General features: G+C 38.3%; 1 protein-coding gene across 1 annotated transcript in view; it reads left to right on the top strand.

The window, feature by feature from the left end:
* The window catches only part of NCKAP5 (NCK associated protein 5), a 1037301-nt gene that overhangs the window by 477027 nt on the left and 534833 nt on the right, over positions 1-25441 (top strand). Inside the window, 1 exon segment of the mRNA XM_058301099.2 lies at positions 9268-9331. Within this exon segment, the coding sequence (XP_058157082.2) occupies positions 9268-9331 (64 nt within the window).

A 25441-nucleotide genomic window follows, 5' to 3' on the forward strand; every position in this document is an offset into this window, starting at 1 on the left:
GACAACTCTCCTTTCATATAAAAATAAAATATAATTCCTACTGAAAAACTGCCCCTGCTGACATGAAATGCATGCACACAGAAAACTGAGGACTTAAAATTTTTGGAAGATAGGAATTATGATAGGAACCTAAAGAAAGATTCCCTTTTTTGTTTTTCAGCCTTGAAACCTTCTTTTCAATGGAATGACTCAGAAGCCTGAGAAATAAAATAGCCCAAGTTAGAGTGTCCTTGCTGCAGTGGCTCAGCTGGCACTGTCTTGCCCCCCCACCCCATAGAGGACCCCGAGAGGTCCCTGCTCCATGACATTATGTGTTGCTTTTCCTCCCTAAAGGGCTGAAATAATGGCAGGATATGGCCGCAAAGGGACATTCGTGTTTACTCTTGCCAATTCTGCTTCTTCACCAACTAGGACTTCTGAGGCAGGGGTGCTTCTAAATAACTACAGTTAAGCAATTTTCCAATTTGTAGATGGGGGTCTAGGGAGCAGGGTTAGGTTTGGGACTGGTCTTTCCCATGACCCAGACTCCTCTGAAGTTCTTCATGTTTGTGTCATATATTTCCACATGGGTGTTTGAAACTGGGCCTATTTCTGTTCATGTCATTGTGTGTTACAAACAAATTGATGTTGGCAAGTTCTGTGTATTTTACTCTCTGTTTGACCAGATCAAATGGCCATTTCAGCAGTGACACCTCTATGTTGGTTCACTCTTTTTTGATAGCCTAAAAATACAAAGTATAGTCAAGGAAAAATATTTTGTGTTTTATTAATATTTTCCTTTGTAAACACAAGTGGAATGGCTGAAACCATTAAAGTTTTCTTTCAAATTGAATTTAATAAGATTTAACTAGCACCTATACAATGTCATAATGCTTAATAGTTGTAAAGGCAATCTCTTTTAAGGATGAAACAGTGAATTTCCTAATGTTTCTACCATATTGGGACTCTTTTTTTTTTTCCCCATTTAGCAGAGTGAAGGTGACTTGTTAGACACTTTCTTGCTTCCCAGAAATATCTCCTTAATGCTAAACTGCTCTTGTGAACAATTAGCATGCCTTTAGCACGTATATATCAAAATTTTCTCTGCAGATTTGGCCATCAGGAATGATAGCTGGAGAAAAATTTCCAGAACATCTTTCCATTCCAAGTTCAGTATTTAGATTCTAGTTGAAGATCTCAAAATGTCATCATGGGATTCTGGGTGTCCCCAAGACTCATTTTGGGGCATCTGCAAAGTCAAAACTATTTTCATAATAGTGCTAAGATGATATCTTCCTTTTCATTCACATTTCTTCATGAGGGTACAGTGGACTTCTCTAGAAACCAGCACAACAGATGCTGTGTATGATACCACAACAGATTGAATGCAAAAGTGACATGAAGCTTCAACTCTACAACTGTCTTCTGTTAAGCCAGATATTAAAGATACTTGGACATGGCCAAGCACTCTTCAGTGCTTTTGGTTAGTGAATACAGATGTACACATGTGTGTAAATACACATGTTCAAGGCACAGAACATACTCCAAAATGAATAAATCCTAATAGACCTCTCTGAGACACATACAAATCTGAATGTCAAATGCCAACAATAAGGAAAGAACCCTGAAAGAAGCACGAGAAAAGCGATTTGTTACATACAGGGGAATGCTATAAGGGTAAGTGCCAATAGCTCATCAGAAACCATGGACATGAGAAGGTGTGGTATGATATATTTAAGATAAAAATGAAAGAGAATATTGCCAGCACAAAATTCTTTATCCTGAAAAACTATCCTTTAAAAATGAGGGAGAGTTTAAAATATTTACAGATAAACAGAAACTGAGAGAGTTCATTAACAAGAGTCCTGCCTTGAAATACTAAAGGGAGTTTTGCAGGCTGAAAGGAAAAGACAGGAGAGAGAGTTTGGAGAAGAATGTAGAAATGAAGATCATCAGTAAGGGTAACTGAAAGGGTAAAAAGAACGACAAACCTAAGATATGACATATAAAAGCCAAAGAAGACAATGACTGAATGAAGTACTATATATACAGTAATATCATTGAATGTTATTGAATTAAATGCCCCAATCAAGAAAGACACAGATTGGCAAAATAGATAAAAAAATACGAGCCATCTATATGCTGTCTACAAAAGACTCACTTTAAATCTAAGGACACAACCAGGTTAAAAGTGAAAGGTTGGAAAAAGATATTCCATGCAAACAGTAATCAGAAAAGAACTGGGATAGCTATACTAATATTGGACAAAATAGATTGTATATGCAAAACTGTTATAAGAGACGAAAAAGTACACATTATTATTATGGTTATTATTAAGCCATAAAAAGGAACAAATTCCTGATGCATGCAACAACATGGAAGAATCTTGAGGTCATTATGTTGATTGAAATAAGCTAGACACAAAAGGACAAATATTGTGTGATCTTATTAATGAATGAGTTCTAAGAAGTAAACTCTTAGAGTAAAAAGCTAGAATATAGGTTAACAAGAGATATAATGAGAGTAGAGAATGGGGAGCTGATGCTTAAATTGTGCAGAATTTTTAATCTGCTTGATTATAAATGTTCGGAAATGGATAGAGCTGATGGGAGCACATTATTGTTAGTGGAATTAACATCACTGAATTATGTATGTGATTGTGGTTGAGAGGGGAAGTTTTGGGTCATGTATACCACTAGAAGGAAAGCCAGGGGATGAAACATGGGATTGTATAACAAAGAGAACCCTGTGGTTGATGATGACTGTGGTTATTAGTACAAATATAAGAATATTCTTCCACGACCTAGACTAGATGTCACCAGTACAGCATGTTAATAATAGGTTGGTATATGGGGAAAACACACCTAATACAATCTAAGGACTGTAGTTAACAAACACGTGTTAATTTTCTTTTATCAGTTGTAACAATGCTAAGTATCATTAATGGGGATGGTGGTGGTGGAATAAAGTCTATGGCGTTTTTCTTTTTGGAGCAGTGAAAATGTTCTAAAATTGTGGTGATGACTGCATAACTCTGTGATTATACTGAGAACCATTGACTGTGTACTTTGGATGGATTGTATGGTGTATGAATAAAACTTTAAAAATTCTGCTGTACTAGGCAAGTTGGCATTAATTCTGTGACTATTTCCTCATTCAGTAAACCCCAAACAATTATTTTCTTCCTACTAAGTAACCCTTAGTAGGTATTATACATATGAACTAAATATGTTGCAGGAAACCAGTTGTTCCAGTGAGGTGTTAACTATTCCAGGATTGATCAACTTCAACATTTTTGACTGCCTTAATTGTGGCTAGAGAGGAATTTGTAATCTTTTTTAGAGGAAAAGATATCCTGACTAAACAACTGAGGAAAGACAAGGTCTAATGTTGTTTAGACCAGAATTTAAATGCCTCCATATTTCAGTAAATAGAGTAGGCAGTGTGGAAAACAAGTTGAGGTATTGCTATATTAACTAGATTGTCATTGTTAGCAACATGCTAGCTTCTGGGTTCCTGGCAATGCTACTTAAGATTTCTTATTTTTTTTTCTGTATACTTCATACTTCACTAAAAAAGGTAAACAAAACCCTAAATTAAAAATATCATGGTAAAATGTTTAAGTGTCTGTAGTATGTACTTGTACATGATTTATCCAATGATACTTTCAGGATTGTAGTTAATTCTTCTTTTCATTCATTTAGTAAGGATTTTCATCAGGTTCTTTATTTAAAGACCATGAGTCTGAATTACTTGTTGCTGAATTTTCAGTTAGTGGAAATAATAATAATACTAATATATTATAGTGTTTTTTATTAAAAAGAGAAGGAAGTGAGCCAACTTGTTTTAAAAATAAATATTTTTGAAAAGTTTTTCATCAGAGTAATATATGTACATAGTTTGTACTCCCCTGCCACTTCTCTCCTTCCAGGTCTTGTCGTGACATGACCCCTTCCATTCTTTTAGCTCTATCTTCTGATATTTTCACCCTGTGTCTAAATAATATGCCCTTCTATTTCTATAGTTATCACTTTTAGACATTATATATGGCCCTCCCATTATGGAAGAAAAGGATTTAATGCTTTTAAATAGCCCATCTCCCTGCTCTTCTTGTTTTCATTATTATAAATTAGGTCAGATAACTAATAAATTAAAATCGTAACACTAGGTAAATATCATCACAGTGAGTCTAGTAGAATTCCAGAATTACATATCTGAAAAACTGCTTTTGCCTGGTGTTAATAATTGCTATTTCCCCCTGTTGGCTTAGACTTTCATGTTCTGATCTCTGTTTCTTAGTAAACTATCCATTAAAACTCCTTGCAGTGTTTGCAAACAATAGCAAGTTTATTTTGATTCAATTTTTTATTGCTAGGACACATCCTTCTAAAACTCTTTAAACTCTTACAGCAATCAGGACTGCTTGTTCTCTGGATTCTTACATAGCTGTTGTCTGGAGTCTTTTTTTTTTTTTTTTTTTTTTAACAAAAACACCCAAGTATCCTTTTAATATGAGATCCTTGTTTCCTTATACTCAAGCCTTCCTCTTCGTTTGGTTTGGTGGAGTTACATAGACCAGAGCCCTTATATGTGGATGGGAAGTGCTATATGCATGGGCAGTGCTTCTTGTTGGGGAATAGATTTGTCATTTCACTGGGGGGACCCTCACACTTTCAACTTTCAACATATGCAGGTCTTATGTCTTGGGCAGGCTTCTCAGAGGAGAGTCCCTTGATCTGGTCAGGGGTATACAGGTCTGCTGACCCAGTCCTAGCAGCCAGTGGGAGAAAGGAGTTAGTGATTTTCTCATTTAGTGGGTATATATTCTCATGCTCCCCCTGATGTCAGTGTAGCATCTTGTCCTCAGCTCTATCTGCTTCCTCTAGCTTCTAGACCTTTTGAGGGCCTACTGGCTTCTCTGTGAAGTCCATTCTCAGCAGGCTTGACTTTCAGCTTTCTGTGCTCTAGGTAACGATAGGGAAGACACTTTCTATCTTCTAAATTTTGTTGGTATTTCTCATCTACTGTCTTCTTTTCATCTGTTCTCCCTCTCTTCGCTTTTAGTGGAAATATGGTACCCACACAAAACATAGTACCTTCCGTAAACATACAGCTTGATCAGTATTTACGAAGTTAAGTAATATATCAGAGTAATCAGCATTCAGACCAGGAAACACACCACTCCCAGCCCTTCAGTAGCCCCCTCCTGCCTCCTGTGGGCTCAGCCCTACCCAAGTGGACACTACCTGACTTAAACAGCATCCCTTACGTGGGCCTGTTTCTCCTCAGCATTCTGTTACGAAAATTTCAAATACACAGAAAAGTAGAAGGAATTCTGCCACTAAATTCTACAATGAAAACTTTGCTCTATTTACTTTTTCACGTCTGTCCATCTCTACACCAACTTCTCTTCTGCTTTGATGTATATCAAGCAACGTATACCCATCCTCTCAACACTTCAGCACGGTTATCATTAATTAAAGTTGAATATTTACAGGTTTCTTTTGGCAAGAGGTCAGTAATATTGACATAAAACAAAGTGCCTAGGTCTTAAGTGCACATTTACAAATGCTTACACCTGTGTAATCTAAATCTGAGTTGCAGAATATTAAACCATCGCCCCAGGAAGTTCCCTCATGCCACGTCTTAGTCATCCCTGCTTTTTTCCCCACCAGAGGGAATCATTTTATTGATTTTTTCACCATAGATTAGTTTTGTGTGTGTTACTGTATTTTACTTAAGTGGAATAATATATTTTTTTGTTAAAGCTTCCTTCGCCCGGTGTTTTTGAGATTTGCCTACATTGTTGCATGGATCTGTGATTTGTCCTTTGTCATTGCTAAGAGGTAGACTATTGTTTATTCATTTACCTGTTGATGGACAACTTGACCATCTCTGGTTTCTGGCTATTATAAATAAAGGTGCAATGAATGTTCTTGTGAAGTTCGTTACGTAGACATATGATTTTTTCTTGGGTAAATACCTAGGAGGAGAATTGCTAGGTCATAAGGATAGGCAGATGTTTGTTTTTTTTAAGAACAGGGAAAACCTTTTCCCAGAATGATTGTCCCATTTTACACTCCTACTATCAGTATGTGAGAGTCCCAGTTTCTTTACGTCTTCGCCAACTTTGGTGTTGTCTTTTTAATTTTAGTCATTCTAGAGTATATGAAGTGGTACCTCATTGTGGTTTTTAATTTTGCCTTTTTCTGGTGAGTAGAGTAATCCTTTCGTGTGCTCAGTGGCAGTTTGTATATCTTCGTTTCTGAAGTGTCTATTCAAGTCTGTTGCTCATTTCTTTAATTGGATTTTTGTCTCTTCTTTATTGGATTGTAGGTGTTCTTGTACATTCTGGACACCAGTCTTTTGCCTGATACATGCTTTGTAAATAGTCTTTCCTACTTTGTGGCTTGCCTATTCATTTTGCTAATGATGTCTTTTCATGAACAAAGGCTTTTTATTTTGATGAAGTCATGAAGTCATCAATTATTTTTCTTTTATAGTTATTGCATTCTCTGACCTATTTGAGAAATCTTTGCTTTTTCTCATATCATGAACATAACCATCCTATTTTTTTTTTTTTTTCCTAGAGGCTTTATAGTTTTGGCTTAACATTTAGGCCTCTGATATATTTCAAATTAATTTTGTACATGTGTAGTATGAGAGAGAGTTTGTGATTCATTTGTTTTTCATAAGGATAGCCCGTTGTAGCAAACAATTTATTGAGAATATTTTCCTTTCCAAATTGGATTGTTTTGACTTTCTGTCAAAAATCAAATAACTGTTTGTCAGAAGTCAAATATCTATTCCATTGATCTATTTGTTGGCCCTTATTACAGTACCACATAGTCTTTTATTCAAGTAAATCCTGAAGTCAGGTGGTGTAAATCCTCCAGCTTTGTTCTTTTGTACCAATATTGTTTTACATATTGTAAGTCTTTTGCGTTTCTATGTACATTTTAGAAGCAAGTTGTTAATTTTTACAAAAAAAATATTGGTGGAGAAATGATTGGGATTGTATAGAATCAGTCAATTTGGTACAGATTAATACCTGAACAATATTAATCTTCCAATCCATTAGTATGATATATCTTGCTGTTTATTTAGATCTTTTATTGTTTTGAGCAGTGTTTTGTAGTTTTCAGTATAGCAGTCTTATAAGACTTTGTTAATAATTTTAATCCTTAAGTATTTTGTTATTTGAAACTATTGTAAACGGAACTTTTAAAAATTCATTTTCCAATTGTTTGCCACTAGTTTATAAAATACCATTGATTTTTTCATATATCAACTTTGTGTCCTATGCTTTTGTTAAATTTTTTTAGTTGTGCAGTTGCTTTGTAAATCCCTTAGGGTTTTCTAGGTAAACAATTATGCCATCTGTGAATAGAGAGAATTTTACATTATTCTTTTTGATCTTTGTATCTTTTTTTCCCTTGCTTTATTGAGCTGGTAGAGATTTTACTTGTGTTTGTTCTTTAAACATAGCAGAATCATAAATTACATACTCTTTTGCATTTTGCTTCTTTTACTCAGCAGTATGTTTGTGATATCTCATATCTGATTAGGAGTAGGTTATTCATCCTCATTACTTTATAGTATTCCAGTGAATGACAATGCTGAAGCTCATTTATTCATTCTACTGCTAATGGGTATTATCATTTTCAGTGTAAGGCCATTACAAACAGTGCTTCTGTGAACATAGCAGTACACATCTTTTGATGAATGTGTAAATAGCTGGTTTTATACCTTGGAGTGAAAATGCTGGTCATAGAGTACAGGGTGAGCTCTTCTTCTGTTTTCTTGGTCCTCATGAGTTTTTACCATTCTTATCCTTTACTGCATTTTTAATGGTTTTTGGAGTGAACAGCAATAAATGGATGTGTTTAGTTCTTCTCTCTTAATTCTTGGCTCCTTTTATTTGCCCTTTTGTCTACTTATCAGGACTTGGGTCAGAGAACATAGGTAGACACTGCTTTCCTCTGAGAGAGGCACATGACTTTCATCTCTCTTCGACTTTCCATCTCACAAGATACATATGCATATCCTGATCCAGACGCCCAATACTTTCATCCCTCAGAAATCTGCTGGTTCCAGTTTCCCTTTTTCTAGTTTTTGTCTTTGGGTATTTATTCAAACTGAGCTATTCCTGCCAAAATGCTACTCAGCCTTAGCCAAAGTAAAGGAGTCAAAGGCATTTCAAAGAGCCACACTCTCAGGAGGGAAGAAGTCCTGTCACTCAGCTGGGAATCCGGCCACTTCCTCTGGGTTTGCATGTAGTTGCTCCTGTGTAGTGGACGGCTAAGGGAGGACATTCCTCTCAAATAGTTTAGCATCTTCACAGTAGGAGAAGGATTATAGGGAAAAATCTGCTAAAATTAACATTTGGGAATCACTGGAAGAGTTCATTTATTCCTTAGTTCATCCATCAAATATTTTAAGAATAATTGAAAAGATGTCCAAATTGCAGGTATCCCTCTCTTTACAAAAGTATTAATTCTTAAAATGCTTGACAAATATTGAATTTTTGAAAGTGGAATCAAAATTACAATTAAAGAGATAGAAAAAAATAGAAATAAAGAATCCTGTTTTTAAATCTACATTTTCTTTTCCCCTAGACCATGAAAAATCATATGAAGAATTTTTATTTGGGCTTTAGAGTAAGGGAAGCCTAAGGTTTGATCCTAATATTAATACATACCAGCTGGGGGCTTAGTCAAGTTACTTAGGCTCTCTGAGCCTCAGTTTCCATATCTGTAAAATGGGAATCATGAAACATCCTGGTAGGGTTGTCTTCAGGCTCGTTTGGGAACAGGTCAAATGCCCACCACAGTAAGTCTATGTGGCAAGCCTGCACAAATTTTGCTATTATTATTTTAAGGATGGTACAGCATTTTGCTTTGTTTTCTTAATTTGGTGTGGGCATGGAGAGCAACAAAAGATGCAGAGTTAATACTGAAAGCAAAACTGAACTCTGCTAGCCACAGAAAAATGTTTTTATAAGTGATATGTGTTAATGTGCTTAAAAGTGAACTTTTACTCAGCATTTAACATTGATTGGGCTATTGTAAAATCCCAGGCAAAGAGTCTGTTTGGAGTCCCTGGATGGAAACAATGCACTAAATGACTGATCACTTTAAATATTTATAGAAAGTATAGTCAAGGAAGTGAGCTCAACCAAGGAAGGAGTTCCTCTGGAGACCTCAAAAGAATGCTTCAAAGCTTATACCAGTGTCGCCTCTATGCTGAGAAGAATGATCAACTGACCATGTGCTTTTGTTTCTCCAGGGAGAAGTTGGCTGTGGCCCGACTGCAGCGGGAAGTTACCCAGAGAAGGAATGAGGGCGTCATGGTAAGTGCTATCTGGCTCCCGGATCCTGAACCCGCCCTTCCAAGGCCCCTGGCGGGAAAAGCATTTTGTCACCTTAAGAATATGTAAGGAAAATAGTTGCTTGCAGCAAACTTCATGATGCTTCAGCAACTGATGTGTTTAGAGTACAGTATCTGCTTTATTTTGCAAAGGTCTGTTGGATACTCAGGCTTCCAGCTGTGAGCATAATGTTGGTAACTGAGCAATCTTAAGCGTTTTGGATAAGGGCAGTGCAAAGATAAACCATGCCTCTCCGTTCCAGGAACTTAAAAAACAATTTAGAAAAACACGAAAATGCTTGCTAATGTAATTGTCTTTTCTCCTTTCCTTTTCTCCTGCTATTTGCAGTATATTTCTCCCTGTCCTTTCCTGCCCATGCCATTTAGAAAACTGATGTTTCCTTGCGTTTCAAATTGTACTAAAAATCAATACGGTTATTTTGGTTCATAGCGACTTCATTTTATAGACTCTCTTTGCCGAAGTATCTGCCTGTGTGCCACTATAACACTGGGAATGACTGCCTGGGGACCCAGGGCCTGTACATGTGCGGATTAGCTGCTCCTGCTACCTCTGACAAGAAAATATAGTTCCAGATATTTTTCCCACTTTTGACAAAACAGAGGAACATGCACAATTTTTCAGAAGTATTAGAATTTTGAAATAAATGAGAGGTGACACATTTTCAGACCCCGAGGACTGCTTCCGCCTGATTTTATGAGAGTTAACTGACAATCCATCCACTGCAAAGTGTAAGAAATTTGTAAATTACACTGGCCTTATGCTTTTCTCAGCATGGAGAGGCAATGTCTGGAGGAAGAAGCCAGCTGTTGGGTGGGGTGTGCAGTTCCAGAGTCCTGGAGCAGGCTACAGTACTTTTTTTTTTTAAGATTTATTTATTTATTTATTTCTCTCCTCTCCGCCCACCCCCCCCCCCCCAGTTGTCTGTTCTCTGTGTCTATTTGCTGTGTCTTGTTTCTTTGTCCACTTCTGTTGTTGTCAACGGCACAGGAATCTGTGTTTCTTTTTGTTGTGTCATCTCGTTGTGTCAGTTCTCCGTGCAGGTGGCGCCATTCCTGGGCAGGCTGCACTTTCTTTCGCACTGGGTGGCTCTCCTTACAGGGCACTCCTTGCGCGCATCAGCACTGCGCATGGGCCAGCTCCACACGGGTCAAGGAGGCCCGGGATTTGAACCACGGACCTCCCATGTGGTAGACGGATGCCCTAACCACTGGGCCAAGTCCGTTTCCCTAGGCTACAGTACTTGAGGAAGGTGTTGGCATTGTTTGCCTGGTCCATGCTAGAACAGTATGAAGCAACGGCTCCCAAACATCCCTGAGCAATGAAGTGGGAACAAGGTAGAGAAAGCGAAGTTTTAGTGGAATGACAAACTGAAAGATTTTTACTGCATTGCAAAATGTAGTGGACTATGTCATGTAACATTTCATTCTTTCGTTTAGGGTTAGATAGAGTTTACCACTTCATCAGCTTTACTCGAATGTGAGGGAATGATGTGACTTTTTGGAATTCATTCCATCTTAAAAATGAGGAGATTGGAATTTCATTATTCCCTTAGGTTAGTAGAACATGCTATTAAAACACTGGTCCATGTAAAGTTATCTTTGTAATGCAGAACTTTCCCAGATAATAACTAAATGCCATTTAAGTTCATAGTAAGATCAGGAGAATGTATCTTTCTCCTTCTGACATTGAATAGGTCTGAGCTGACATTATTTTAAACAGATAACTGTGCCTTGACTTACAGAAACAAACCCTCCTTTTTAAAATGTTATAGAAGTAATTGTTCAGTGTAGAAAAAAATAATAGACAAGGCAGACAAGCAAAAATGGTTATACTGATTGCTTAAAAAATAGCTCTGGAAAAGTTACCAATGTTTTGTTACCTTTGTTTTAATGACAGTACTGAAAACCACATTGATTGAGATAACAAATATTTATTGAGTGCCTACTTTGTGCCCTCCACTATTCTAGGCTCTGGGGAAGCATCAATAAACAAAACAGGCCAAAATCTGAGAACTTACATTCTAGTGACTGGCGTGACAGACATTTAACATAATTAAAATGTTAGGTGCTGGAAGGTGCTATGAGAAAATAAAAGATCAGGGTAAGGGGAACTGGGAATTCTATGGATATTATAGGTTGAATTTGTGTCCTCTGAAAAGGCAGGTTCAATTCCAAACACTTGATCTGTGGGGCATGCTCTTATTTGGAAATACACTGTCTGAAGTTGTTGTTATGAAGATGAGGCCAAAATGAAGTGCAGTGGGCCCTGATCCAATATGAATGGTATCCTTATCAGGAGGAGAGAAGTGGACACAGACAGATGGACAGATCCTGGGGATGACTGACCCAAGGACTGCCAGCAAACTCCAGAAGCTAGGAGGAGGCAAGGGAGGATTCTGCCTTACAAATTTTAGACTTCTGGTCTCCAGGATAATGAGAGAATACATTTCTGTTGTTCTAATCACCTGGATAGGTTTTTACAGCAGTCCTAGGAAGCTAAGACCAGGCATGGGAGAGTTACCATTTATATAGAGTGATCAGTCACCACAAAGGGAACATTTGAGTGAAACTGGAAGTTGGAGAAAGTGTGAACTATGAGGCCATCCGGGGGAGGAGCATTCCAGAAGGGGCAAAGGCCAGCAGTGGCTGAGGAATGGCACGTAGACAAGGTTGGCTGGAGAGGAGTGGGCAGAGGTCAATAGTAGAAGGTCAAACCAGAGAAAGATGGGTGGAGGAGGGCTGGGTCCCTGGCTCAAGTCTGGCTTTGAGGGAGGCAGTGATGTCGTGCTCTGATTTGATTCTGTTCATGTCACTGTTATTCCCTCCAGTTCATAATTTATCAAATCCCAATTCCTAAGAGATGTCATAGCCCCGATGTTCATTAATTCCCTTTGTTTTAGATATTTAATTTTTCTCTCTCAACGTTTTCTCCCTCTTTCCTTACCTGGTCTAACTCCTATAGATTTTCTACTCAATAATATGCTTCATCTTTTCTGCTCTAAGAATTCATTCGTTTCTAAAGTCCTGCTTCCTTCAGTGTCTAAATCCTTCAGTATCCTGACATCATAACTTTCCAGTCATCCTCTAAATTTAATTCTTACCAGTCAGAACTTTTGTCCCATCTACAACAGAAATGGAGAGTAGTTCATCAGAACCAGACCAGCTTATATTTGTAGAGACTCCTATTTACAGCATTCCCTTTTTTTTTTACATGTGAAAGGAAAAACGGTATGGAAGAAATTATGCAGGAAATCTTCTCAAAAAATACATTAATTAAATGGAGACAAACTGTTATTCTAAAATAATCAAGAAACCTTTGACAATCAAAGTCTTTAGTGCAGGAAAAAAAATTTACATTTGGTTGTATGTAATAAATCTCTTCATTTTATGAGTTTTCAGACAGTCCCCAAGGCACCATTTTGATAGCTTTATTTTAATTTTGAGTAAGCATGTTATTTTGAAATAATTTCAGATGCACAGAAAAGTTGCAAACCTGCATAGTCTTCACCCAGGCTTCCCCTGGTGTTAACATGTTACGTAAGCATAATGCACCTCTCAATTCAAGAGATTAACATTCCATAGTACTGGGAAGCGGACTTGGACCAATGGTTAGGGCGTCCGTCTACCACATGGGACGTCTGTGGTCCAAACCCCGGGCCTCCTTGACCCGTGTGGAGCTGGCCCATGCGCAGTGCTGATGCGTGCAGGGAGTGCCATCCACGCAGGGGTGTCCCCCGCGTAGGGGAGCCCCATGTGCAAGGAGTGCGCCCTGTAAGGAGAGCCGCCCAGCATGAAAGAAAGTGCAGCCTGCCCAGGAATGGCACGGCACACACGGAAAGCTGACACAGCAAGATGATGCAACAAAAAGAAACACAGATTCCCATGCCACTGACAGCAACAGAAGCGGACAAAGAAGATGATGCAGCAAATAGACACAGAGAACAGACAACCGGGGCAGGGGAAGGGGAGAGAAATAAATAAAATAAATCTTTAAAAAAAAATTTCTATAGTACTGTTAGCTAAACTCCAAGCTTTATTAGATTCGCACCAGTTTTTCTAGTAATGTCCCTTTTCTGTGCCAGGATCCAATCCAGGATTCCACATTGCGTGCAGAGATATTTATTTTTAATAACTAGCTTGAGTACAGATGTAGGAGTAGAAAGAACTGGAGCTTGGGAGTTAGGCAGATCTGGATTCAAATGCCAACTCCACTAATAATTAACTATGTGGCCTTGGACACATTATTTTACCAGCTTTTGTCAATTCGGTCTGCTCTTTCCTTCTCTTAATTCAGTTCTTTATTTTGGGAAAGCTTTCTTATAGCATTATCAATTGCTTTAAATCTATTTCATTTGTTCTTAGTCTCTTCTTCCAGGAAATAATTATCTTCATTGTTTCTCAAAGACACCTTTATTATTTGTCACAAACTGCTCTAAGATTATAGTTCTCTTCATTCAGAAAGATTCTTTCATCCTGTCCTCCATATCACTGCCTCAGTTTACTGCAGGGTCTATCCTGTCCTTAAGATTTCTAATGTCATTTTAAATTCTGTCCTGTGTAAAAAGGCCCATCCGTCTGTAAGAGTATAATGATAATTCTCATTATTTTTTTAGAATTTTATAGCTTATATTACTTTATTTGTAAATCTTTATAGGTGAAATTGTAGAATTATTTTGGTATGAAGTAGGAACTTTAAAAAAAAAAAACCTTCTAGAATTGATTGCTAAGTTTTTCCTGTCAGAACAGTCTAAACTTTACTGTCATCCTATTCATATTACAAATGCTAATTTCAACTTGTGTCTGTTATTGATTGCTTCTCCTTTTTCATGAATTTTTGTTTATTCTTGAACTATCTTCAATTGTAATTATTAGAGCTTTATATTTATTTAGTATTTTGTTAGCTGAGATCCTTTTGATTCTACTTTTCCCCTAAACTTACAAAGACAACTTTATTTATGGAAAAGCAATAGAAATTCCTGATTTAAATATATCTCAATTAAAGAAAATAGCAAAATGTATTTTCATATGTCTTTAGGAAATGGCCAGAATATCTCTGAAAGAGATATTTCAAAATGAAATGAATAATGGCTTAAATATATGCTATTTTCTTACACATAAATTAATAAATTTTTGAAGATTATCACTTCCATCACTGTTGGTTTCTCTTTCTTTAATCTAGGAGACATTAATATCTACAGAATGCTAATAGTCTTTTTAAAATATATTTTATTTATTTTTAAAAGATATATAGATCACATAAAATGTTACATTAAAAACATATAGGGGTTTCCCATATGCCCCACTCCCCTCACCCCCTACTTTTCCCACATCAGCAACTTCTTTCATTAGTGTGTTACATTCATTGCAATTGATGAACACATTTTGGAGCACGGCTACACAGCACGGATTATAGTTTACATTACAATTTATACTCTCTCCCAGGCCATTTGGTAGGTTACAACAAGATATATAATGTCCTGCATCTGTCCCTGCAGTGTCATTCAGGACAACTCCAAGTCTTGAAATGCCCCCATATTGCATCTCTTTTTCCTTTTCCCTGCCTTCAGCAACTCCAGTGGCCACTGTCTCTACATCAATGATATAATTTCTTCCATTGCTAGAATCACAATAAGTCTATAGGAGAATACCATAAGTCCACTCTAGTCCATATTTTATTCCCTAAACCTGAGAACTCTGGGACAGTGATAAGGGGGCTTTGATCCATCTCTTAACTGAGAGGGACTTTGATCCCACATGGCTGATGGACAGGACTCTCCTACTTGTAGTCGTAGACTCTCTTGTTTCCTTGGTGTGGTGGTTGTCCATGCTCGCCTCTTTGTTAGCTGTCCTGCGTGAATCAGATGAACTGGAGAGTAGGTGTTGCAACTCCACTGAGGCTCAGGGCTCAGCTGACACATGGACAGCCCAGAGACTCAAGTCTCCTGGACATATACCGACCAACCCCTGTTTCAATAAAAGGGACCGAAGAGGCATGTGTAGAGAAGTCACATCTGAGTCCAACTCCGTCATACTTGGGAGCACAAATTCCAAAGTAGGGCCCACTGGCAAGGCACCAAACTCCGGAGCCATCTGCCATGACCATAGGACCTGGGTGTCTCTGTAGCCCTCAAGAACCTCACTACCTAAGCTAGTATCTACTTTGGCTGTCTATGAGATCCTGCTGAGACTTGCATAAATGCTTTACCCCTCTGATGACCTCCCGAATCATTTTAAAGTCACTTAGCCATATAAACTCATTTGTCTTTATCATTTCCCCCTTTTATTCAACATCTTTTTTCCAGTTACATTACCAGCCAGTGCTTGATAGTAATCCCTTGGTAACAGGAGGCTCATCCCTGGGAATCATGCCCCACGCTGGGGGGAAGGTAATACATTTATATGCTGAGTTTGGCTTAGAGAGTACCCACATTTGAGCAATATGGGCACTCTCAGGAGGTAACCCTTAGGCCCTTCTGCAACGCTAGGCCAAAGTGAAATTTCAAGTGCAAAAGGCTCATAAGCATAGTTGTGACTCTCAAGGACACATCAATGGATCATGCTTCTTCACTGGTCATTGCCCCTGCACTTGGGGGATTGTTGCTGTTCCATTAGAGAATGTGGTCCCCAGGATGAGAACCCAGCATCCCTCAGTTGTCAACGTGAGTTTCTATCCACTGTGTCAATACCCAATGAACATGTGAACATATCTGTATACCCTATGTGCATGCCCAGGTGAACTCCCTCCCATGCACCCCCCATCAATGACACCCCAATGCTCCATCCCTGCCATAGTTGACCCTCTCTGTGATCCAAAACTTCTTCAAAAATGAAGCCAAATGTATTGCTAAATTCAATTAATAGGAAAATGTGATAGTAATGATAGATTTAGACATAAGAAATGAAATAGTTAATAATTTGGAAAAACTAAAAGGGAAAAAAAAATAACTTGGGGTATTAAAAAATGGGATATGTTAAAAACATTTTTTTTTGACATTTTGCCTTTCATCACTGTGGATGTGGATGTGGATGGTACATTTGTTACAATTGATGTACAATATTTGTACTGATGGTCAGTAGTTTACATTATGGTTTACATTTTAGACCATACACTTTAATAAATTTTTGGTGAAATTTAACTTGGCCTGTATCCATCATTTCTAGATCATGCAGAACACTTCCATTGCCCACTAACTACCCCCCTTCCATCTATTCTATTCCTCCCTCCCCCTCCCCTTGGGGCCAACAGCTACCACCAGGCTTCACTGCTTGAAGGACAAGGATTCATAGATACTTGTAACAATGCTGAGGGCTTGACACACTAGTCTGTCCTTCCCTTTTAGGAAATACCCATGCTCTTGAGAAAAACCCTCCCCTCTGTATGAGAACATCGGACCTGCCCAGGATGGGGGTACTGCACCGTCCCACTCATTATATGGGTCTCCACCCACTAATATAACAACTATGACAAGAGGAATACTCACACACTCCCTAGAAGCCTGCTGCAGGTGTACCCTCTGCCGAATGCCCCCCACCCCATCCAGCACCCTAAACCAGTAATCCTTCCTTGCCATATTGCCAAATGAGCATTCCCAACATTGTAGTTTCAACAATGTACCTGCTAATTCCCTATGCTCACCTACTCCCTCCTCAAACCCTCCCCAAAGTTCATGGGCATTCCTACCCATCCTCTTCACCCTACCCCATTGTCAAGCTTGCACCGCTCAACCCAATAGTATCCCTAAACCTGTGCCATATACCTTCACTGCACGATGACTCAATTCCCTCTTATCATAGATTTTGCCCGTGTGGGCATTGGCTCACAACCTTCTTCTGTCTTTCTATTTCCTGTAAACCTATCTTCCAGACTCTAGCTCTTTGACATGGCTCAATTTGCTTAATTCATATCAGAGAGGCCATGTAGTATTTGTCCTTCAATGCCCATCTTGCTTCACTCAACATAAGGTCCTCAAGATTCATTCATGTTATCCCATGTGTTAGTACTATATTCCTTCTTAAAGCTGAGTAGTATTCCATTGGATGTATATACCACATTTTGTTTATCCATTCATCTGTTGATGGACATTTGGGATGATTCCAACTTTTGGCACTAGTGAATAATGCTGTTATGAACATTGATGTGCATATATCTGTTCATGTCCTTGTTTTCAGTCTTCTGGGTATATAGATCCAGCAGTATAATGCTGGGTCATATGCCAGATTTAGTTAGTTTTTTGAGGAGCTGCCAAACTGTCCTCCACAATGACTGGACCATTCTACCTTCCTACCAGCAGTGGATGGAGGGTTCCCATTCCTCCACATCCTCTCCAATACCTGTTGTCCTCTGTTTCTTTAATAGCTGCCAGTTTAATGGTTGTAAGATGGTATAGTATTGTAGTGTGCTTTTTTAAATTTCCCCACCCTTTGCAGCTTTTTTTTTTTTTGCTTGCTGTCTGCTTTCCGTGCCCATTTGCTGTGCGTTCTTCTGTGTCTGTATTTATTTTTAGTTATTTATTCCCTCCTCCCTGCTTGCAGCTTGCTTGCTGTCTGCTCTCTGTGTCCATTCACTGCACATTCTTCTGCATTTTTGCTTATCACTTTTTGTTGCATCACCTTGCTGAGTTGGCTCTCCATGGTGCTTGCAGGCTGGGTGGCACTCTGCGGCGCTTGCAGACCAGCTGCTCTCCACAGCGTGCGGGCAAGCCTGCCTTCGCAAGGAGGCCTTGGGATGCCAACCCAGGGTCTCCTGTATGGTAGATGGGAGCCCAACTGATTGCACCACAGCTGCTTCCCTCTCATTGTAGTTTTGATTTACATTTCCCTAATAGCTGGTGATATTGAACATCTTAGGCTCCTATCAAATATATGGTTACCAAATATTTTCCCCCATTGGGTAGGCTGTCTTTTCACTTTCTTGACAAACTCCTTTAAGGTACAGAAGGTTTTAATTTTGAGGCGGTCCCATTTATCTATTTTTCCTTTCCCTCCTCATGCTTTGGGTGTCAAGGTCATGAAGCCATTTCCCATTACAAGGTCATGTAGATGCTTCCCTGCATTATCTTCCAAGTTCTTTATGGTCTTGACTCTTATATTTAGATCTTAGATCCATTCTGAGTTGGTTTCTGTATAAGGTGTGAGATGATGTTCTCTGATTCTTTAGGATATTGATATCCACTTCTCCAAGCACCCATTGTTGAAGAGGCCATTCTCTCCCTGTTGAGTGGGCTTGGTTGCCTTGTTAAATATCAGATGACTGTATGTGTGATAATTTATATTAGAACTCTCAATTTGGTTCCCCTGGTCAGTATGTCTATCTTTGTATTAATACTCTGCAGTTTTGTCCCCTGTAGCTTTGTAGTATGTTTTAAAGTTAGGTATTGTGATTCCTCCGATTTCATTTTTCTTTTTCAATATGTCTATGGCTATTTGGGGCAACTTTCCCTTCCAAATAAATTTCTTAGTTAGTTTTTCCAGTTCAGTAAAAAATGCTGTATGATTTTTATTGGGAATGCATTAAATCCATAGATTATTTTGGGTAGGATCGACATCCTTAATGATATTTAGTCTTCCTATCCATGAACAGGGAATATTCTTCCATTTATTTAAATCTTCTTTTATTTCATTGAACAGTGTCATGTAGTTTTCTGTGTATAAGTCATTTACATCTTTAGTTAAATTTATTCCTAGGTATTTGATTTTTAAAGTTACTATTGTAAATGATATTTTTTTGAGTTCCTCTTCAGATTGCTCATTATTGGTGTACAGAAATGCTACTGATTTTTGCACATTGATCTTTTAACCTGCTACTTTATTGAACTCATTAGTTCTAGGAGCTTGTTGTAGATTTATCAGGGCTTTCTATGTTTAGAATCATGTTCTCTGCAAATAAGAAAATTTTTACTTTTTTGTTTCCAATTTGGATACCTTTATATCTTTTTCTTGCTTCAGTGCTCGAGCAAGTACTTCTAACACAATGTTAAATAGTAATGGTGATAGTTGGCATCCTTGTCTTGTTCCTGATCTTAGAGGGAAAGCTTTTAGGATTTCACCATTGTATATGATGTTAGCTGTGGGTTTTTCATATATACCCTTTATCATGTTCAGCAAGTTTCCTTCTATTCCTGTCTTTTTCAATGTTTTCATCAGGAAAGGGTGTTGTCTAATCCTTCTTTTGCATCTATGGAGATGATTATGTGATTTTTTTTTTTTCAATCTGTTTATGTGGTGTATGATATTGATTGATTTTCTTATGTTGAACCATCCTCGCATAACCAGGATCAAACCCACTTGGTCATGGTGTATAATTTGTTTGATGTACTGTTGAATATGATTAGCAAGTATTTTGTTGGGATTTTAGCATATAGGTTCATTAGAGAGATTGGTCTATAATTTTCTTTTCTTATGGTGTTTTTGTTTGGCTTTGCTATTAGGGGAATGTTGGTGTCATAGAATGAGTTAGGCAATTTCCTTCTACTTCAATTTTTTGGAAGAGTTTAGGCAAGATTGTTGTTCGTTCTTTCTGGAATGTTTGGTACATTTCTCCTGTGAAGCCATCTGGTCCTGGGCTCTTCTTAGTTGGGAGGTTTTTATTAACTGATTTTATTTCTTTACTTGTGATTGGTCTGTTTAGTTCATCAGTTTCTTCTTTCGTCAATGTATGCTGCTTGTGTGTTTCTAGGAATTTGCCCATTTCCTCTAAATTGTCCTTCATGTTGCCATATATTTTTCAAAGTATTCTCTTATTATACTCTTTATTTCTGTGGTGTCAGTGGTGATATCCCCTTCCCCATTTCTTATTTTGTGCCTTTGCATCTTCTCTCTTTCTTCTTTTGCTAGTGTAGCTAAGGGTTTGTCAATTTTATTGATCTTCTTGAAGAATCAGTTTTTGGTTTTGTTTATTTTTTCTAGTGCTATTTTATTTTCCAATTCATTTAGTTCTGCTCTGATCTTTGTTATTTCTTTCTTTCTAATTCTTTTGGGATTAGTTTGTTGTTTTTTCTAATTCCTCCAAGTGTGCCATTAGGTCTTTGATTTTAGCTCTTTTTCTTCTTTTTTGATACATGAATTTATGGCTATGAATTTCCCTTTCAGTACAGTTTTTGCTGCATCCCATGGGTTTTGACATGGTGTGTTGTCATTTTCATTAGTTTCAGGGTAGTTCCTGATTTCTTTTGAAATATCCTCTTTGATCCACTGCTTTTCTAAGAGTGTGTTGCTTAACTTCCATATCTTTGTGCCTAATCTGGTTCTCTGGCTCTTATAGATTTCCAACTTCATTCCATTGTGGTCAGAGAAATTACTTTGTATGATTTCAGTCCTTCTGAGTTCACTGAGACATTTTCTGTGGCCTAGCATAAGGTCTATCTTAGAGAATGATTCATGTGCACTTGAGAAGAATGTATATCCCAGTGTATTCAGGTGTAGTGTTTTGTGTATATTTATTAGGTCCAGATCCTCTAATGTATTATTCAAAGTTTTTGTGTCTGTCTTGATTCTTTGTCGAGATGTTCTGTCTAATGGTAATAATGGTGTATTAAAGTCCCCCACTATAACTGTAGAGGCATCTATTACTCCACTTAGTTTTTCCAGTTTTTGCAACATGTATTTTGAGGCAACATAGTTAGGTACATAAATGTTTGTGATCTTTCTTCTTGAAAGATTACCCCTTTTATTAATATATAGTGTCTGTCTTTGACTCTTAAAATAGATTTGCATTTAAAGTCTATTTTGTATGATACTAGTATAGCTATTCCTGTCCTTTTTTGGTTATTTCTTGCATGTAAGATTGTTTTCTAGCCATTCACTTTCAACTTCCTTTAATCCCTGGGTCTAAGATGGTTTCTTGAAGACAGCATATAGATGGTTCATATTTCCTTATCCATTCTGCAAATCTGTATCTCTTGACAGGTGAGTTTTATCCATTAACATTCAGTGTTATTACTCTCAAGGAATTACTTAAATTAGCTATATTTTCTTTGGGTTTATGTATGCCATATTTTGTTTTTATTTCTCTTTTTGTCTCTTCGGTTGTTCTTACACTCTTCTCTAACTCTCTCTCTCCTGTTTTTTTCCTTTCAACCTGCAGAACTTCCTTTAGTATTTCTTGAAGGGCAGGTTTCCTATTGGCATAGTCTCTTAATTTCTGTTTATCTTTGAATATTTTGAATTCTCCATCATTTTTGAATGCCAGCTTTGCTGGATAGAGAAATCTTGACTGGAAGTTTTTTCTCTTAGTATCTTGACTATGTCATACCACTGCCTTCTTACCTCCATGGTTCCAGATGAAAAATCAGTACTTAATCTTTGAGCTTCTTTTTTATGTGATGGTTCTCTTTTCTCTCGCTGTCTTCAGCATTTTCTCTTTGTTTTGAGCATTGGACATTTTGACAAGTATATGTCTTGGAGTAGGCCTGTTGTGATTTATACTGTTTGGGGTGTACTGCACTTCCTGGTCATGTACATCCATCTCCCTCAATAGGGTTGGGAAGTTTTCAGCCATTATTTTCTCCAACTCTCCTTCTGTCCCCTTTCCCTTCTTTCCTCCTTCTGGGATGCCTATAAGGTGTATTTTTGTGTGTTTTGCTGGATTTTCCTATCTTTTTATCTATCTGTTTTGTTTGATTTCAGATGTACTGTTTTCCACATCACTAATTCTTTCCTTTGTTTGTTCAAATCTGCTATTATTTGCTGAGTGTATTTTTGATTTTTTGGATTTTGCCATTCATCACTATCATATCTGTTATATTTTTATGTATGTTTACAATTTCTTCAGTATGTTCTCCCAGTGTTTTCTTAATATCCTTACTTTCTTCCTTCACTTCCTTAAGTTGGTACATATTATTTGTTTGCACAACTTTGATTAGTTGTTTGATGTTCCTTTTCTCTTCCTGGTTTTTTTTTTAAGTACTTTTAAGTACTTTTATTTTTTAATCTTTTTAAATTTAATTAATTAATTAATTTTATTTCTTTCCCCTTCCCTGCCCCTCAGTTGTCTGCTCTCTGTGTCCATTCGCTCTGTGTTCTTCTGTATCTGCTTATATTCTTGTCAGCAGCACTGGGAATCTGGGTCTCTTTTTGTTGCGTCATCTTGCTGCATCAGTTCTCTGTGTGCGGCACAACTCCTGGGCAGGTTGCACTTTTTTTGCACTGGGCGGCTCTCTTTACGGGGCGCACTCCTTGCGTGTGGGGCTCCCCTACACGGGTGACACCCCTGTGTGGTACAGCACTCCTTGCGTGCATCAGCACTAAGCGTGGGCCAGCTCATCACATGGGTCAGGAGGCCCTGGGTTTGAACCCTGGACCTCCCATGTGGTAGGCGGACACTCTCTCCATTGAGCTAAATCTGCTTCCCTATTCCTGGTTTTTAGTTTGTTCATTTTACTGGGCCATGCCTTCCTGTTTCTTGGTGTGGTTTGTAATTTTTTGTTGCTGTCTGGTCATCTTTTTATCTTGATGGGTTTATTCAACTGATTAGCTTATCTCTCTACTGTAGGGTTTTATTTAGTCGCTCTTTTTGTGTATGTGTTAAGTTTCCTCTATGACACTTTTTTCTTCTTATTCTGTTTCCTTATGTTTGTCTATGTTCCCTTGAAGGAAAAAGATTAGGGCCAGAGAAAGCAAAAGAAGTAAAAAAAGAAGATAATAGTATTACCGGATTTCATTTAGGTTCTTTGACTTTGCTGGAGAAATGAATTTCAAGAGCATGTTGGGTGAGTTAGGCCAGCAATTTATTTAGGTAGGGAGGGAAGAGAAATGGCAGAAAATAACAGATCTAGGGTCCCAGGTAGAGAGGAAGGAACTGAAAAGTGATGAAGAGGGCTGATTTACAGGCTACAATTTCCTATTATAGGTTATAAATGCCCAGGTTTTACTTGCATGGTGAGTCAAGGGGGGGAGAGGGCAGCTGGAGTCTAGGTCCAGAGGCAGGAGAGCAAGTAGTGTGAGAGAGCTTGTTCAGGCTTTGGGCCTGGCTTTTGAACTATTAATTATCCCACCCCTTTGGTAATGGCAGGAGAGGAGTTCCAGCTGTTTACTGTTTTGATTGCTTATTTCCCCCATCAATCTCCCAGGAGGGCCCAATGATAAAGTCCTTGGGGAAATATCTGGGGCTACTCCAGTTCCAGAGAAAGTCTTCTTCTGAGTGGCAGAATCTTGTGGGAGGGTTTTCCAGCAGCCATCTTGGGGTTATTTATGTCCACATGGATTTCTTGCCAGGTTCCAGATCCATCTACTGATTCCCTATCTTACTAGCCTGCTTCAATAGTAATAATGATAATAAAATTAGAAAAGAACCATATAAGACCTAGGAAAATGAACACTTAAGTAAGCAGTGTGGAGTAGTAGGATTAAAAGAATGGGGTACCTACAATGAAATGTGAAAGTGAATATAGAGAAGTATTTAGAATGATTTAAAAGACAGAATGATGGAGAGAGAGGTCAAGAGAAAAGAAAGGGCAAAAAGAAAAAAAGTTATTATTTAGAAAGAAAACAGAATAGAAAAGTTAGAAATAAAAAAACAAGAAAAATTGGGGACTAAACAAGGAATGGTGGAACAACAACAGAAAGCTGATGATAGAACAATGTAAGAAGGAAAAGAGATAGCGTTGGTAGCCAAAATCAGTAGACACGGTAAAGAGGAAATCAAGGGAGAGGAAACACAGCAAACAAGTGGGCAGCACCTAATTTTAAAAAAAGGGTGGGGGGTGGGGAGAAAGAGGAAAGAAAGACAAGAAACCAAAAACCAAATAAACCTGGATGTTTCATATTCCAATGGGTAACTACTCTAAGAGAAGCCAGGTGTCCAACTAGGGTCCTTGTATATTTAAGGCAGACACTCCTCCACTGAGCTAAACTTTCCCATTGGTTCTATTAGCTCTTCTGAAAGCTCTCAAGTCTCTTTCCCTCAGTCAGGTTTGACTCTTTGCAATTGGATAATTTCCTGCTGAGTAGGAATCTGTCCTTGTCCCCTTTCTATTCTTATTGCTTTCTCTCCCAGGGCTTCAGGACACAATAGCCTGTGTGAGAGTTCCCTTTTGAAATTCAAATGGGACCCTGGTGACTTAACTCAACACAGAAAAAATGACTCTCAACCCTCCCTGAGATCATCACTCTTCCAGGGAACCCTAAATACACCCTTGAAAGCTTATTAAACTCTTCCTACTGCTCACTTCCCTTACAAGAGTTCAAATTTTGATAGTTTTCAGCATGGGACTGGCTAATTGCCTGACTCTGCCTTCTCCCAGACCAATTTTCCCTATCCCAGGGTGGTTAGGTAAATCAAACTGTCTCAGCAGATTCGCCTCTCCCCTCTTCCTGGTATCATCTCGAGCTAGCTGGTATGCTCCTCAGAGCTCAAAAACAGGGTTCAGGCAATCAAACCCTCAGAAGGAAAACCCCTTTCCACCCTTCATCAGAACCCTTCCACTCTCAGAGTGTCTCCTCCAGCTGCATGACCTGCAGGTGTCCCAGCTCACCTGCTTCCTGCCGTGAGGGTGGGGCTTAGCCATCCATCCTGCAGCTCCAGCCTCAAGGGCCAGAAACTCACGGTTTTACCTTGAGTAATCAATCTCTTTGTCTTGGTCTCTCCAGATTGATGTTCCAAAGCCTCCTGCTCTGTGGGTTCCCAAAACAGCTCACTCAGGCAGGATCTTGCCCCCCACTCAGCTGTTTTTCACAGGAGAGATGAAGAGTGTGCAATCCAATGCAATCTTGAGAAGTTTCTCGCTAATAGTCTATTAAGCACCATTTTTTAAATGTTTGAGTCAAGTATGCAAAACTCTCAACACCATGTGGTTCTTTCTTTAACCTTTTTGGTATAGATGATGTCCACAGTGTGGATATCATCTGATACTGGTCTTTGCTGGTTTTACTGATACATACTTGGACAAAAACTGGTTGAAGAAACTTCACCTCTGTGGCTTATAACTCTTCATGGTTTCTAGTGGGTCTTTATTCCAAAACAGGATTTTCTCCTCTCTTAATTTCTGCATTGTGCTTAAAGGATTTATTCCTTTTTCTGTATTTAGCTTGTTCACTGCCATTCACAGTGTGTGAGTTTACTTTTTGTTTTAATAAT

This window comes from Dasypus novemcinctus, chromosome 7 (genome assembly GCF_030445035.2).
Source record: "Dasypus novemcinctus isolate mDasNov1 chromosome 7, mDasNov1.1.hap2, whole genome shotgun sequence".
NCBI classification, from domain to species: Eukaryota; Metazoa; Chordata; class Mammalia; order Cingulata; family Dasypodidae; genus Dasypus; species Dasypus novemcinctus.